At 36.2% G+C, this 17,872-nt stretch overlaps 3 protein-coding genes across 5 annotated transcripts in view; 1 reads left to right on the top strand and 2 right to left on the bottom strand.

The window, feature by feature from the left end:
• siah2l (seven in absentia homolog 2-like) overlaps positions 1–3,357 on the bottom strand; it is a 42,267-nt gene extending 38,910 nt beyond the window's left edge. The window contains exon 1 of the mRNA XM_079847776.1: positions 2,827–3,357. Within this exon, the coding sequence (XP_079703902.1) occupies positions 2,827–3,216 (390 nt within the window). The 5' untranslated portion in view covers positions 3,217–3,357. The remainder of the gene's footprint in view (positions 1–2,826) is intronic.
• Positions 3,358–4,191: 834 nt separating this feature from the next.
• taf9 (TAF9 RNA polymerase II, TATA box binding protein (TBP)-associated factor) lies at positions 4,192–10,457 on the bottom strand. The gene is made up of 7 exons (XM_079846980.1): positions 10,354–10,457; positions 9,850–9,931; positions 9,260–9,396; positions 9,042–9,176; positions 6,301–6,382; positions 5,965–6,075; positions 4,192–4,529 (listed from the first exon to the last, which is right to left on the bottom strand). Exons 1-7 carry the CDS (start codon positions 10,387–10,389, stop codon positions 4,366–4,368), a joined length of 747 nt encoding a protein of 248 aa, XP_079703106.1. The 5' UTR covers positions 10,390–10,457; the 3' UTR covers positions 4,192–4,365.
• Positions 10,458–11,129: 672 nt separating this feature from the next.
• On the top strand, positions 11,130–16,506 carry rab24 (RAB24, member RAS oncogene family). Of its 3 annotated transcripts, none has more exons than XM_079846830.1 (9): positions 11,130–11,578; positions 12,480–12,623; positions 12,885–12,953; positions 13,032–13,110; positions 14,395–14,462; positions 14,538–14,637; positions 14,730–14,780; positions 14,887–14,946; positions 16,164–16,506. In XM_079846830.1, exons 2-9 carry the CDS (start codon positions 12,507–12,509, stop codon positions 16,226–16,228), a joined length of 609 nt encoding a protein of 202 aa, XP_079702956.1. In that variant the 5' UTR covers positions 11,130–11,578; positions 12,480–12,506; the 3' UTR covers positions 16,229–16,506. The 3 variants fall into 3 exon arrangements, with proteins under 3 accessions (XP_079702956.1, XP_079702957.1, XP_079702955.1); XM_079846831.1 differs by having other exon boundaries at positions 11,173–11,578; positions 16,167–16,506; XM_079846829.1 differs by having other exon boundaries at positions 11,185–11,578; positions 12,885–13,110.
• Positions 16,507–17,872: the final 1,366 nt, after the last annotated feature.

Genomic DNA, 17,872 nt, shown 5'->3' with positions numbered 1-17,872 from the left:
TAATTCAATGGCTAAAAAAAAAAAAAGCAAAACACAAAATAAACAAAATAAAATAAACAGCAGCGGTATTGACTGCACATTCTACATTTATATTACATATATATTATACTGCACATTCTTATTTGTCAATTATGCTCAGGATGTGTTACGCCACCATGGCGCCATCGTCCAGTCAGTTACCTCTCCTTAGTCTCATCACATAAGTGAAATCTGACTCATGATGCACTGTGCTATGGAACGCAGCAGACACTTTCAGTTTATAAATGTAGCATCTGTTGTCCAATTGAAATAATGGTTACCCTGGTAACCCCTGTATACAAAGCAGCCATGCTTATTAAAATGGCCAATTTTCATTTAGAATAGCATGCATCAATGCAAAGATAGCCAGGAAATATTAAAAACAGTTCCTAAATATATAAAACAGTACCTTAGTAATTAGCTTATAGCACCTTATTCTGACTTTACTTTTTTTTTTTAACCAAAAAGCAAATTTTGTCATCATTTACTCACCCTCATGCCGTTCTAAACCTGTATGACTTTTATTAGCCCATGTACAACACAAAGGAAGCTTTTTTGAGAAATTCTTTAGTGTTCTTTGTTCATAAAAATCAAGCGCATGGTAACCAAACTCTTCACAATATCTTCTTTTGTCTTCCACAGAAGAAAGTCATATAGTCATACCCCCAAAAGCATCTTAAAGAGGTAAATTCATGAGAAACATTTTTTCTTGACCACTTGAAATAAAAAAGTACTATATAACTTTCAGGTCTCAATGTCCTCCCCAGGCCAAAAATACAATTTATTGACCCCAAAATAAAAATATAAATTATTTATTCCAAGGGCCAAAGAGAGAAAATTGTAATAAAATGAATAGATTGCAATAAAAATGCCAGAACGAGCATTTTCACAACATCCCTCCACAATTTTTTTTTTTCATATATAATGCTGTTAGCACAGAGCATTGAACAACTAACCCGCAAAGCCCTTTGCTGAAACAACAGTGGAGCAAGCTTTACTTTCACCACAAATGTTGAGGCTTACTTTCCTTTACTGATGGCTTGTATCACAGACTCTAAAGACTGCACTACATCACGTACCAGTTGCCATGTCCTGATTATAGCCACTGTAAGGAGGAAACATTACCCCAGGGAACAAGAGTAGTGATCAACTTTCAACCAGTGATAACATAGAGAATACAACTTTAATGTACTGATGATGTAATCAAGGAGTTTCAGGCCAGTCAACAGAAAACTTTAAGCTCAAACTGCCCAGAAGGAAAAAAATGTGAACTGATCTTAGTGTTTAATATATGCTGTATCAAGAGCTAGAACTCATCCAGAGTGAATTCAGATCTTTCTGGTGCAGTTTGATCATCAAATAACAAGCAAAACCAAGTCAAGCAAGGTTTTAATAAGACTTCTTATGTTTAAACAAAGCAATCAAACTTGCTCCAGTAATTACCCAAGCAAAATATGACTGATCCTTGAATTACACCACAAAATCAGTTTTTAATCATATACAGTGAGGCATGCAGCTCTTTATTGCGCAAACAGCTTAACGACTCTCTACTGCAAGTAAAGACAATTTATATGTGTATATCCATAACAATATTTATATATAAAGAAGAGTATAATGGTGGACCTGTGAAACTATGGCTGTGTCCAAAATCCCCCCCTTACCCTTAAATTGGGCACTAGACTATTTGAAGGAACAGCCATTTTTAATGGCGTCCGAAACCATAGTGGACATTATTGCACTCAAAAGAAGTGCACTCATTCAATTCCACAATGCACCGCAATAACGAGTGTACATGATATACACTCAACGACTGGACAATGCCCATAATGCAACTCTGTGAGAGTCGTGCGCCAAATAGATATCCAAGTCAGACCAGATGATGACGCCTTCAACTGAATCATCCATCCATTTTCCAAACTGCTGGTTCAATGTGGCCACAGCGTAATATCATACAAGTATAAGTTTCTTTTTAACTGATTATTAAATTGTTTAACTAAGGTTCACACAGTTTCCATGACAGAGTTCAAAATAAATATTTTCATAACAACTGGAGCTGCCATGATTATTGAACAGCAAGCACAAACTATGCAAAAGCGGCAGCCCGTCCGGTACACTCAGTGTCCGAATGCACTCACTCACTAGTTTTCATTCACTCTCTCAAGTGAACTATTTTAGTGGACTAATGTAGGGAATAGTGAATGAGGGCACAGCCTAAATGACCCCCATCTCAAATTTTAAAGCTAAAGTGTAATTTCTGCGCCCCTAGCGTCACCAAACGGAAATACAAAAAACAACAACAATGAATGTTCTCACACAGGTTTCCGAAACACTCCCCGCCTCCCGGCTTGTCATTAGTTGAACAAAAAGATAACCCCGCCCCCAAACACACGCCATTGGTTGAGACAATGTTGATACGTCGGCTTTGGTAGGGATTGCTCAAAATATACTTTTGAATTTTTTAGTGATATGATATCCATTTACGAAGAACGGAATATTAAGCTAGAATAAAGAATAGATAAAGTATTTTAACAGACAAAATACACACTTCAGCAAGATATGTCACTTCAAATAGGCTATAAGCGAAAGGTGTCTGAAAATATGAATGAAGGAGAAGGGCTGCATGTTCTTGGCTTGATGTAATACACCTGTGGCATCTGAGCTTTAGTTACAGGATATGAGCACACTTTCTAAACTCATGGCTGCCTGTGTGCCATCATCATACAGTACAGAATGAAACAACCTGGCAGGTAACTGGATTGGTTAAGAAAGTTGTGAATGCATTTCACTCGTGTTTCGGGTTGTTCTTACCTTACACGGAAACGGTAGATTAGATGCAACTTTTTCCATTGCCAAGTTTCTTATGCTCGGCGTAAGAGGGCCGCGACAGGTTGGACAACAGCTGAGCTTTTGCCGACACTGGTTACACACCAGATGCCCAGCCTGGCACTGCAATATCGGAGGCAGCACATAGTCGAAACACACCGGGCATTCAAACAGCGCTGTCAGTTCGGCTGACTGTCCCGGTAGGGCAACGGCTGGAAGGGTTACAGCGACCGCGGGCACAGTACCAGAGCCCGGGACAGAGCCAGAGACCCCAGCGGCGGCTGTGGCTGCGGCTGTTCCTCCATGCTTACTTCCTCCTGTTTTACCAGGTCCGAGTCCCCCAGCCGCACCACCCGTCGAGGACGGACGGCTCATGGCGAGGAGTGTAGATCTCTGATGGTGTAAAACCCAGACGAGTTCAAGCCCGAGAGCCTCACCATGTACTCCTAACTGACGAGAGACTCGGTTCCGAGCAGCCTCCAATCCCCCGCGGATACAACATGGCCGCCATAGTTTGAGAGGGAGTAACGAGACTATTGGATGAAGGACGTTTGATTGACACTCCTCTCAGCCAATCACAGAGCTGCCCTTGACGTTTACGTAAGAGTCTACGTGACTGGCTAGTGAAGTAAACAGCAAACAGTTGCACTACGGCACTTCGACACTACAGAAGGATGTTTCATCGTTTTATGCAATCAGAAGACTGACGCATTTTAAAAGATTAAAGCTAAATCATTAGAACTAAACAGATTGAAAACCAAAATGAGATATAAAGTCTTAATAAAAAGTTCTTACTGGACTATAAAATTGAAGCAACATATTTTATTAGCTCTATTAAAACCCCCTCCTATCTGGTTAAAAAAAAAAAAATCACTTCAGTTAACATGCTTGGGATACACATGAAATATGTGCAATGAGAATATTTAAAAAAATACCTTAAAATGAGCTCAGCATTATTTATTTTCAATCGTTCTCAATCTAGAAAAAAACCCACTTCGAAATGCATATTTAATAATAGCTATTGTTTAATGTGTGCACATACGATTTTGTTTCTATGTAAAAATGTTGTTCCGTTCTCGTTTGCTGCCTCTAAATTATATCAGTATAATAGACCATAAGCATATATCAGTGTCAGCATACTGGAGTAAGAGCCCTTGTTTTACTAGCTCCCTCTGCTGGCATTTAATTGATTTCATAAGAACGTTACGTTTTATTTACACCTAATATTGAGTTTAAATTATCTAAATAATTAAATTATTAATTAAACTGGCTCAGGGTGTTCACGATTTTTTTGCACCATAGTAACTCAACCACTAAATGAAGTCTGTGAAACATAAAAACAACAAAACACACAATTTATCATTTTAATTATTTATTTTTTACTTACAAAAATGAACAATAAATGGTAATATGCAATGGTAATATCCTAAACAAGACAATACTACTGAAAGGCAAATTCAGAGTTATCAAATGCTTATTTACATAATCACTTTTGCTTCCATACTAGTAAGAAGCAACAGCAGGTCATAAAGCATCATAGTCATCCTCATCTTCATGCTTCCTCTTAAGAGACGCAGAGTCACTAGATGAATTCTGCGACACCATATTGGTAGTAATGAGGATGTTCTTAGAGCCGATGAGAGAGGGGTTGATGAGGACATTCTGAACCGTGGGAGTGGTAGGAGTAGCTGTGAATGAAAAATTAAATAATTCATAATTCACTCTGTAATTCACTACATGTTCTTAAAGCCTGTCATGTTTTCATTTCTCTTACAGTACCTGTCAAAAGAAAGTGTTTTTGAAAGAAGTCTCTCAGTAATATTGTGAAATATTACAAATTAAAAGAACAGGTTTCTACTTGAATATATTTTAAAATGTAATTTATTCCAGGGATGGCAAAGCTGAATTTTCAGCATCATTACTCTAGTCTTCAGTGTCTCACAATTCTTCAGAAACCATTCTAATATGCTGATTTGGTGCTCAAGAAACATTTGTTATTATTACTATCAATGTTGATTTTTGTGGAAATGGTCATACTTTTTTTAGGATTCTTTGATGAATAGAAAGTTCAATGAGCAGCATTTATTTGACATTTCAGTTCTTCATCATCATGAAAGTTTATTATCTGCATGTGTTTTAAAGCCACATCAGTCTAAACTTCTGATATATGGTTTCCTGAGCGCACAGAAAGCTGGATGTCAGACGGCGCGTCCTGTGAGAATTAAACCAAGTTCTCTTTCACGTCTTATTGCGCTTAAACTGTGTGTTTTTGACATAACCTTGTGTGTATCTAACAAAGTTCACACAGTCGGTTATGTCTGTAAATGTAAACAGCAAGTAAAGAAATCACATGTGTATATTAGATCTGTGTTTTAAAGTGACAGGAGCGTAATATACAGTATCTACTGCTATATATGCTATTAAAATTAATCAAACAACAAAAGAAAAACAGAAAATAACTCACTGCTCTTGATTGAATAACTAGAGCTTTACATTTCTTACTCGAATGCTGCTGTTAAATGCTCTGGCGAGGAGATAAACATGGCGGACTGTGTACAGTTCACTGAGGGCGGAGTCTATGCTAATAGGGCAGATTCTGTAGCCAGTCATGGGCGGAGCCTAAGCATGTGTGATGTCACACTGGAGCACATTCCTGAACGGCTCGTTTTGAGACACCGTTTCAGATTTATGGGGAAAATAACAAACGGAGTGGATGAATTTTTACCACAATAGGGTGATTGTGTACCCATTATTCTGTTCAAAAACAATATAAAAGTGAATTTTGCATATTAGGTCTCTTTCAATGATGAATAAAAGTACTAATTTCTCTCTCTCCTTTTTTGTTTTAAATCTTACCACAAATGTTTGAATGGTATCATTGTTTCCACAAAAAAAACTTTTTTTTTTACTGTATTTTTTATGAAATTCATCATTGTGAGCATAAGAGACAAAAAAAAAAGAAAAAAAAAAGTAATGTTTCCAAACTTTTGCCAGGTACTGTAGCTCAATTATTAGCTTAACTTTTGACCTGCTCACTGATTTGACACAAAATCTTCCACATGGTCCTTAATATACAAGAAGATCATACAAAGAGAACGGCTTGTTCTAAGGTGGAAACTGTACCCGATTTGACAGAGGCAGCCTGTGAGTTGGGGATCTGAACGGTGAAGCGCTGGCCGGTCAGTGACACAGGTGTTCCCACTTTGGTCCCCACTGTCTGCATTGATGGAGTACCTGAAAAACACAACGAGGATCCTGAAAATTGAGTTTTAGATTTTGCTCGTTCACCAAAGAGAACAAAGGAAAACTACTAATAGCTCTTGTGTATTATTATGCATCTACGAATAGCTCAATGAATGTATGCTGAAAATCGTGAGCATGCAAAGTGTCCTGAAAACTCAATGCCTTTAGATGCTAGAGATGTTTTAGTTTATACAGGAAGTATTTGGAATAACTGACCAAGAGTTGGAGTGCTTGGCCTACTGGACACTGCTCCCACGCTCAACCGTGGCACTGTTATCCTGCCCGTGGACGAAGACACCTAAACATGCAAATCAGAACCATATCAGATGGTACATTTTCATTTACATCTGTTAGTTTCATGTGAAGAACCAGGATTTCACACAGTCTAGAAAAACCTGGATATATAGAAACCCAAGTTTTAAAAGTTACTATCAGGTTTATTATAGTCAAACTAAAAACTAAAACCACAAAAATTATTGTCATTACTTGAAACAAAACATTACCTGAAATAAAAATTAATGTGTATTTTTATATATTTGTGTGTGTGTGTGTGTGTGTGTGTGTGTGTATATATACAGTGAGGAAAATAAGTATTTGAACACCCTGCTATTTTGCAAGTTCTCCCACTTGGAAATCATGGAGGGGTCTGAAATTGTCATCGTAGGTGCATGTCCACTGTGAGAGACAATCTAAAAAAAAAAAATCCAGAAATCACAATATATGATTTAACTATTTATTTGTATGATACAGCTGCAAATAAGTATTTGAACACCTGTCTATCAGCTAGAATTCTGACCCTCAAAGACCTGTTAGTCTGCCTTTAAAATGTCCACCTCCACTCCATTTATTATCCTAAATTAGATGCACCTGTTTGAGGTCGTTAGCTGCATACAATCAGTAAGAATCCAACTACTAACATGGTCAAGACCAGAGCTGTCCAAAGACACTAGAGACAAAATTGTACACCTCCACAAGGCTGGAAAGGGCTACGGGGAAATTGCCAAGCAGCTTGGTGAAAAAAGGTCCACTGTTGGAGCAATCATTAGAAAATGGAAGAAGCTAAACATGACTGTCAATCTCCCTTGGACTGGGGCTCCATGCAAGATCTCACCTCGTGGGGTCTCAATGATCCTAAGAAAGGTGAGAAATCAGCCCAGAACTACACGGGAGGAGCTGGTCAATGACCTGAAAAGAGCTGGGACCACCGTTTCCAAGGTTACTGTTGGTAATACACTAAGACGTCATGGTTTGAAATCATGCATGGCACGGAAGGTTCCCCTGCTTAAACCAGCACATGTCAAGGCCCGTCTTAAGTTTGCCAATGACCATTTGGATGATCCAGAGGAGTCATGGGAGAAAGTCATGTGGTCAGATGAGACCAAAATAGAACTTTTTGGTCATAATTCCACTAAACGTGTTTGGAGAAAGAAGAATGATGAGTACCATCCCAAGAACACCATCCCGACTGTGAAGCATGGGGGTGGTAGCATCATGCTTTGGGGGTGTTTTTCTGCACATGGGACAGGGCGACTGCACTGTATTAAGGAGAGGATGACCGGGGCCATATATTGCGAGATTTTGGGGAACAACCTCCTTCCCTCAGTTAGAGCATTGAAGATGGGTCGAGGCTGGGTCTTCCAACATGACAATGACCCGAAGCACACAGCCAGGATAACCAAGGAGTGGCTCTGTAAGAAGCATATCAAGGTTCTGGCGTGGCCTAGCCAGTCTCCAGACCTAAACCCAATAGAGAATCTTTGGAGGGAGCTCAAACTCTGTGTTTCTCAGCGACAGCCCAGAAACCTGACAGATCTAGAGAAGATCTGTGTGGAGGAGTGGGCCAAAATCCCTCCTGCAGTGTGTGCAAACCTGGTGAAAAACTACAGGAAACGTTTGACCTCTGTAATTGCAAACAAAGGCTACTGTACCAAATATTAACATTGATTTTCTCAGGTGTTCAAATACTTATTTGCAGCTGTATCATACAAATAAATAGTTAAAAAATCATACATTGTGATTTCTGAATTTTTTTTTTTTAGATTATGTCTCTCACAGTGGACATGCACCTACGATGACAATTTCAGACCCCTCCATGATTTCTAAGTGGGAGAACTTGCAAAATAGCAGGGTGTTCAAATACATATTTTCCTCACTGCATATATTATATATATATATATATATATATATATATATATATATATATATATATATATATATATATATATATATATATATATTATTTTTTACTATATAGATTTAATTCTTTAAATGCATATGGTATTTTATTAATGTACATGGCCTTTCCAAGTAACCAGCGTTATTTTAGTATCTTTGAAATACTTATTATAGTTTTATTAATATTTAGAATTTGTTTATAAATATATATATATAAATTCATATGATGCAGTCAAAAGTTACCATTTTTCTGTGAATTCCACGTGGAGGTAAAAAAAAAATATTCCCCACAGATTTTGCAATGGGTTTTGCAATCATGTGAATTCTCCGTGTTGGCCAACAAAACTTGCTTGATTTAAAAAGTTACTTCTTTGTGAGCAGTGCTTTCTACATACTCTATGGATGGACCTTTTCCCCCGCAAACTTTCACTGAAAATTGTGACTACACTTTTGTTTATTACTTTGGTGAAAAGAGTTGGGATCCCTGATGAACATTCAGCTTCTAAAACATTTTGGAAACCTTAAATCATGACAATTATATATATATATATATATTTTTTTTTTAATCAACAGAAAATAGATAATCCCATAGATTCAAATAAATTTTGAAAAACAAAACTATGGTTTTGAATATTGGCGTGGATAAAAGGTGGGCCTCTAAGCCAAAAAAGTTAGATACAATAAATGTAGTAAGAAATCTCTATATCCACAGATCACCAAATCCAAAACTTTGACCAGACGGACTAAAACTGCATATTATCACATATCATCTAAAGTAATACCTTTTTCTGCAGGGACTTCAGTCTGTAGTTTGGTGCGGTGAGACAGTAGCGGTCTGGTGGAAGACGTGGACCGGTGTACGGTTTGATCAGTGGTAGAGGGGTTTGGTTCTTCTGCCTTGCAATGTCCAACAGAAACTGAAACCAAGGACAAACAGCACTGTTAATTAATTACCAGAAGTCACATATGAGTTATGAATTAGTCATCAAGAGAGACTTACATCTCGTGGCGGAGGAGATGTGAACGACTGATCCACTCGACACTGGATTGCTAACCTTATGTCATCTGCATCCACACTGGACTTTTTGGCATGGGTGGAATATATTTTTGCATCCTCAATAATAGTGGTTACATATCCTGTAGAAAAACGTTAAAATGTTATTGGACGATTTACTAGTACAGAAAGGTTATTGCTGGAGTGCGTTAACATTTTATCTTAATGCATTTAGCAATATACTTAAAAGTTGGCATGAAGCGGAAGATGCGATAGTCTTTTCTTCCGTACATCTGAGTGAAGTGGCTTCTTGAACAAGAAAAAACGAAGGGCGGGACAGGACTAGATTGGATTGTTGTGGTTTGCCATTGCTGTGATGTGATGTCATGTGAGCGACAGGTTGTCCCGCCCTCGCGCCACTAAACACGTCATCAGAGAAGTGATGTCTTGCAAGTTATTTTGATTAAAGATTAAGAGAGCACATGCATAAAAAAAGAATGACTTGCATGGATGAATCATTCATAATAAATGTTGCAATGTTCAATGAACAAATAAGCATTGTCAATTTTGATTTCATTAAAGGCATCCTGACTTACTGTATGTAAACTCCAGCATTTGATTGATCACTCTAGGCTCGTACTCCGTGACCCCCATGTCTTTAAGAATCTGCATCATAACCTTTAAAAATAATGAAGATAATAATAATAATAATAATAAAATAGGAAAGCAAACAATGCGAAAAGGAAATATTATGCATACTATATTAGCATCAATTCGACTCTGTTGAAGGTTCTTTGCAGCCCGTGCACATCTTACTTTACATTTGTAAATAAATCATAAATGCGAAACCTTCATATTCCCAAAAAATATGGCACATTATAACACAACGTGTTAGAACCGCGCCAAATTGAAACTCAAACCACTGCATTACAGTCAGTGGACCAGTTAGCGTGCTAACGCATGTATGTGCACAAAGAAGACTAAGTAAGATAAATAAAATGCACAGTCGCTCTTTAATCATGCTGCTTTAATCGCTATTGTTAAATAACAATAAATGGTGCACAGCACAGTGATAAAATCGTTTCAAATTCATTATTTACCTGTGCATCTTTAGGCACTGTTTTCGGAGACGCCATTTTCACATGAACTCAGCTTCTCCTCCCCTGAAGACCCGGTTCGGTTGTGTTTCAAACGTACAGAGTCTATGGAGTCGACTACCTAGACCGCATTTTGGCCACCACGGGCGGTGCCTAAGCAAGCGCAGCCACTCGGGATGAAGAAAGAATGAGTGGCGGATGTAAGCAACCAATCACAGAGAGATTCAGCCAACTGTGACGCGCCAAGTGACTCGAGGAACCAATCAGCAGCGGTTTAGACAATCAACGCGCCCAAACTGCAGCACGTGCCTATAGTAATAGGACGTCTGAATCATTTCTGCGACTCGGTTCTTTCGAACAGTTCGTTTCAAGCAATTGATTTTATAAAAATAGCATATTACAAGCGTTAAACGTTACCATAAAGCTATATTATGTTTTTCGATTAGGTATTGTTAACGAGAATTTGTAGAAATTTAATTTGTCCAAGTTCAATTCGTTACAGTCACGATTTAACTTATTAAAATATATTTTGAACCTAAATACAATACGCCTTTACATTAAACAATGCTAGAATTTCGCGTGCGAAATAGTTTTGAACTATAATTAGTTGTAATTCATAAACATAAATTAAGTTGTAAACATATTTCCAGTACTTTTTATTCCAGACAAAAACCCCAGAAACGCTGTAACTGATTCACTCTGACCCGTCAACGAACAGTTCCGACTCTTAAGAACAATTGTTTCCCGATTCATACATAGCCATTTGAGACACAACCACTGACCCTAGTGAAGTCACATCCTCCTCTATATAAACAAAAAAACACACACTAGTTTATTCCAGATAGCTAGACACACTACAGTTCCTCTTCCACCGAACACATCTAACATCTGTCAGACCATTTACTGTAGTTGTCCCTTGTTAACGGGAGAAACATGGCTCGGAAATCTAGCTCTGCTGTATTTAGTGATGTTGAAATCTAAGCTGTTTGTTTTTCTTTCGTTTTAAGGTGAACAAATCACTGAATATTTTAATTTTGACCGTGTCCTCAGTTCGAGGTGTCTTGTGATTCGCTGCTGCTTATGTATTTATTCATCAAGTAGTCTTTAACTGTAGTATTATTAGGAGTTTTCACTGGCACATCAGTGTGGATTGCTAACTGAACCATTAGCCACCCAGTTACAGTACTGTCAGTAAAGTCGCCCTGAAGTCCCGTCAACTGATACACAGGTGAGTGAGAAATATGAGGTCAACAAACCTCTAGTGTGTTTCATATGGATAATATTTTGCTTGATAAACTGAAACTGCGCATTAGCCAAAGCTAGCTCTGATTTCTTCCACTACAACACTTTAAGCATATTAAAAAGCATACTATTTATGTCGAAAGTAATATACATAATGCTATCTGAACGTAATGTTTTCGGACACTTGAAAATGTTGTATAATTAAAATTTATATTAAATACTCTTGAATTTAACCAACTGTGTTTTTGGCATACTTTAGAAGTTTATCTTTATATGTAATTTTGTAATACTTATATTGTCTTTCAAATATGATTAAAGTTTACTGCGTGATGTAACGTTGCTGACAAGCATTTTTTTGGTAAAAACCTTTGTCATTTGTTTAAATTCCTTTATAATTGCACATTTGTAATAATGATGTTGTAAATTTACTATATTTAAAATTAACTTTAAATGTAAATCGAATAATAATCGGATAACATTAAGTACTTTACATGTCAAATGTGCTTTACCATCTTAGTCAACACATCAACATAAGAATACTATATAAACACAGCGAAACATTTCAAATGTAGCCTACCTCCAAGAAAAACTTTTTATTTGACATTATTGCAAAGTGTACTTTTTAAAGGTGTACTTAAACGTATTAAGAAACAGTCATGTAAGTTTACTCTCTTTAAGTACACTTAAGTGGCCTTTTATTCATTAATATTATATTACTGCAAGTACATTTTCTTTTAAATATACCTTCAAGATTTGAAGTACACTACAAATGCACATTCAAAACAATTAAGCACACTTCATTCACAATTGATATCCTGTATATTTTTACAGTGTATATATAAATGTCTACACGATGGACCCATGTTTTTTTTTTGTTGTTTTTTTAGTGTCTTTTTCTACAAACCAAAATAATCATGACTGCCATGCGAGTGGACGCTAAGGTGGTCATGCTTGGCAAGGAGAGTGTGGGTAAAACCAGTCTGGTGGAGAGATACGTACATCGCCGCTTTCTTGTTGGACCTTATCAAAATGTAAGCAAGCGTTTGCATAGAAACCTGAAGAAGTAAATAGTTATGGCCATTAGGGCCATAACTAATACATCTTCTGAGATTGTTTGTTCTCAGTAAAGACATTTTTGTGTAAGATGTACATTTGCCTGGGTATCAGCTATCTCTAATCATGTGTCACATAAACCAGCTGCACAGGTAAAGCCACCATTCCTTCCACTGATGTCAATGATCTGATATGATGTGGCTAGGCTTGACGTGTTCATTTGTTTTTGTCTCATTAAGACTATAGGGGCTGCGTTTGTTGCAAAAGCCCTCAATGTCGGTGACAAAGTGATTACACTGGGAATATGGGTAAGTGTTGTTACTAGGGTCTTCATATACGCTTGTCGACCACTTATTAGTGACTTCATGTGTTTTCTTTCTTCTCAGGACACTGCTGGGTCTGAACGTTACGAGGCCATGAGCAGAATCTATTACAGAGGAGCCCGTGCTGCCATCGTCTGCTATGGTATATCCCTCTCTCACAGTTTGACACGGAAAGTGGCTTTTTTGTGGAAAGAATGCAGGATGTGGCAGCTAGTCTAGCAGTCAGGTGACGGTGAGCAAGTAAACGGCTCATACTTGCTCACTCTGTGTCTGTTTTACAGTAGTTACCAGTCCTGCAAGGCAGTTCATGTGTTTGGTTCAAACAAGTTAATCAGGGCTACTTAAAAGTTTGGGAAACAAAAAAAAAGGCTTTGGGCTGTCAAAGTTAAAATGTGTTAATATAACGAAATATTACGAAATATGTTCAATTAATTTATATATATATGGATTTCTATTTTAATATCCTTTAAAATATAATTTATTTTTGTGATCCAAAGCTTAATTTTTCATTAGCCTTTCATCTTTCAGAAATCATTGTAACATGCTTATTTATTATCAATGTTGGATACAGTTGTGTGGCTTATTATTTTTAGGAACCTGTGATACTTTTTTCAGGATTCATTGATTAATAAAAAGTTGAAAAGAACAGCATTTATTCAAAATAGAAATCTTTTTTGACAACATAAATCTTTACTATCACTTTTTTAATTTCAACAAAAAAAGAAAGAAAGAAAAAAATGACTGACCCCAAAGTTTTGAACGGTAGTGTATATTGTTACAAAATATTTCTATTTTAATTAAATGCTAGGTTTTTTTTGTTTTTTTTTACTTTTTATTCATCAAAGTATCCTGAAAAAAACTATCACAGGTTATAAAAAAAATATTAAGCAGCACAACTGTTTCCAACATTGATAATAAATCAGCATATTAGAATGATTTCTGAAAGATCATCTGACACTGAAGACTGTTGTAATGATGCTGATAGAAAACCTTTATTTTAAATTGTAATAATATTTCACAACATTTCTGTATGTTTGATCAAATAAATGCAGGCTTCATGAGCATTTCTCATACATTATAAATTAGTTTGTATTTCAAAATTACAATTTTTTTTAAAATGTTTTTAGAAGAAGCTCAACAAGGCTGCATTTATTTAATTAAACATACAGTAAAAAAATTATAATAATAATATAATAATATTGTGAAATATTATTATGATTTAAAATAACAGATATTTTAAAATGCAATTCATTACGTCAGTTTGATGCGTCCTTGCTGAATGAAAAAATAAATAAATCCAACTCCAAGCTTTTGTACGGTAGTGTACATGGAAATAATCATAAGAAAATGAGTCCCTTGCAAGAGAAAAGTTGGAAAACATTAAATTTTTATCTTAAATATGTGGTTGTCTGACTTTTGCACTTAGATCTGACTGACAGCAGCAGTTTTAAAAGGGCCAGGTTCTGGGTGAAGGAGTTACAGAACTGTGAAGAGGTAAAATATACCCACGTCTCACAACAACATTAGCACTTTATTCAGCACTTCACTGACGCATTATTTTAATTTCAGCACTGCAAGATATATTTGTGTGGTACCAAGAGTGACCTCATTGAAGCCGATCGAAGTGTGCGGCAAATAGACTACCATGATGTTCAAGACTTTGCAGATGGTAAGCATGAATTTAGTTGCTTGTCGTTTTTTTTTTTTTTTTCATGTAACCATTGCAAAACAATTAGAAAAAAAACAAACTTTTCTTTGCAGAAATAGGTGCTCAACATTTCGAGACCTCCAGCAAAACAGGAAAAAATGTTGGTAAGTTATACTTCAGTGTATCTGCTCTGTCGAGCACTACTTATGTGGAACACGCTATTACCGACCGAGAAGTTTCACTTCTTGATTTTTTTTTATTCCCGTACAGATGAGGTGTTTCAGAAGGTGGCTGATGATTTCAGTAGCTGTGCTTTAGAGTTCATGCAAGGTGGGAATGTTTTTCTCAAAATAAATCTTTAAAAAACACATTTATTTTTTACACTATACACCTGGTCCTGTGTGCTTCAGCTTTCATGCTAACTAATGTAGCAATCTGTCAGTTACTTGATGATTAGCATAGGCATGAAAAAGCACAGAAACTTCACTACAATGACCTTGGTAAACTGCTTGTCTGTGGGGAAACACATTCATGATATCTTAATGTATGTGCAAAGATTTGCAGGCTTTGATATACCCGCCTAACCTACGTGGGCTTAGATGCCGAAAGACCTATTCACACCAAGAACGATAACTACCGAGTGTGAGTGTGTGTATATATATATATATATATATATATATATATATATCATGTATAAACATGATTATAAAATAGTATAAAAAATTTTCCCTTCAAAAAAAGAACAAAATAGTAACATCACGTGAACAAAAAATGAAAATAAATTAATTGAACATATTTCATTATGTCCCGTCCTTTCACTCAGCGTCTGTGAAGTGGAGCTGAACGACGTACCACCAGTCCTTGTTTCGGACTTGTTACGATGCAGGGAGAGGAATTTTTACTGCATGATAAGTATAAGCATCACGGCACAACGGTTCATATGCTCATTTTCTCCAAATTATGACCAGAAATGGATAAATATTAAGTCTGCTGTTTAAAACAAATAAAGAGCCAATGTAGGAGAATGGTTATAAATGCGCAAACAGCGGGAAACTGTAAATTTGTGCAGCGTGCGCACGTCAAAAAATATATTCCGATTTGTAGCTTGTGACATATAAACGCACATATCAACCCGATTTCATGTAAACACTATATTCAGATTCATCAATCGGAATGAATTCAGTCCGATCGAAACAAAAGTTGTGCATGTAAACATAGTGTTTTCATCGTTCATTAGCTGGAAAAAAATTGCTCTGAAAGTGATTCCAACGATATCCTCTAATAGTTATTGTCCTTGGTGTGAACGGGCCTTAATGCTTATTTTATAACAGAATCTAATTCATATACAGATGTACACCAATGTTCTTGTAAATGTTCTACATTATCGATTGACGCTGCAATTTCCAAAGCTTTTGATGCATCAAATTCTGAATGCATTTAATAATAATTTTATTTACGAATTCCATTAAAGCAAGTAAATAATAATAGGGATAGAATTGCTCAAATAATGTGATTTTATTTATTTATTTGGTGTTGTATCCTCACAGAAGAGAAGGGGGTGGATCTCGGGCAAAAGAAGGACTCTTATTTTGACAACTGCTGCCATAACTGACCTATCACAGGAAAAACTGCTGTATCATATGATCTATTCTGGGATGACTGGAGGCTCTCTGTCTTTTACACTCCTCAAAGCATCCACTGGAGTGTTTTGCTTTTTCTTTTTTCTTTTTTGCTGTGCAGTATGTTGAGATTGGGCTTTTGAAAACGAAGAAGGTGAAGGATTCTTCCTTTTCTATTGACTGAAGCAAATATCAACAGTGCATGGCAATCCATTTTACCAAAAAGAAAAAGACACCAAGCAAGCTTTAGGGAGAGATGCCATCGCATGGAGATGATCGTTGCCAGTTTTCACAAACTATGCCTTGAGTGATTCATCACTTTTTATCATTTAAAGTGTCTCCATTTTATAGATCTTTTGAGGATCGTAATGTTTACACCCTTCATTTGTCACGCTGTACTGATGTATGAACAGTTTTGTTGCATACGCCCACACTAAACTGAAGCTATTTAAGTTGCAGTTTTCACAGATCTGAAACCAGTTCAAACATTTTCTCACGATAATGGTTCGGATGTTCATTGGGTGGAAAATCACAGAGGAAAAGGCAGTTTCCCATTATTATATTCTTGGATCATAATGATGCTGTCAAAATGGTAAAGGCTAATAATTATATCTATGGTCACTGGAACAGTTTAATATCACGGTGCATTTGATATCTGGAAATATTACTGTTTGAAAATCAAGCCCAAGGTTTCCTGTATCATGTTGCCCATTATTTGCAGTCTACTGTTTGACATAATAGATCTATCCTTGCGTTCCAAAAGTGAGTTGATGTGCAGCATTTGATGAATGTGATGTTAATGTTTACAGCTATTTCTATTAGTATTTAATTTGACTGAATGGGTACGATATTGTAAACTGGGACACTAACTGTTATGGACATGTTTGTGTGAACTTTACAGCCTTATTTCGCTCTCAGTTCATATTGTGAATGTATTAAATTCTGTTCAGAGGCCAAAAAAATAAGTTTTTTGTGAAAGAGATCCTGATATTGTGCCATTTTCACTGGGCATCCTACAGGAAAGAAGGACCCAATACTAATTTACTATGTTACATTTTACTGTGAGATTACGTGAAGATTGTCACTTAAAAAAACTAAAGCATGTGATCTTAAACACCTCATGCATATACGGACCATCTTTACCAATATGTAACCCAAGTCATTACAAACGATCAGAATCAGATATTGTAATAATAAAATATTCAGTGTGCGGTTAGCATGTTCGTGTCAATACTGTAAATTAATCTTTTAACTTTGAGCAGTAATCACCTAAATTCAACATGGAAAATATTTTTTTATCAACATATCATATTCATCCTTTGCTGCCTATTCCTGCTGCACTCACATATGTAAGTTATTTATTTATTTTTGTTTAAGATATACTCTCACCAAAATAATATATTCATTGAATATTCTGTATGTATGTATGTATATATATATATACACACATGTATATTGAACATTATAAAACAGCTTCACCCCAGTTTTAATAAGAATTAAAGTGAAGGTTGAAATGAAATTAGCTGCCAGAGTTTTGCGTTGTGACATTATTGTCATGACAATTGTCCTGCTAAAATGATCATTACTGTAATACAGAAATTAAATCATCCTGTCTGGACAATTTAAAAAAAAAGTTG

The sequence above is a fragment of the Squalius cephalus genome (genome assembly GCF_949319135.1).
Source record: "Squalius cephalus genome assembly, chromosome: 17".
Classification (NCBI taxonomy): Eukaryota; Metazoa; Chordata; class Actinopteri; order Cypriniformes; family Leuciscidae; genus Squalius; species Squalius cephalus.
This window is presented reverse-complemented; position numbering and strand designations above follow the sequence as displayed.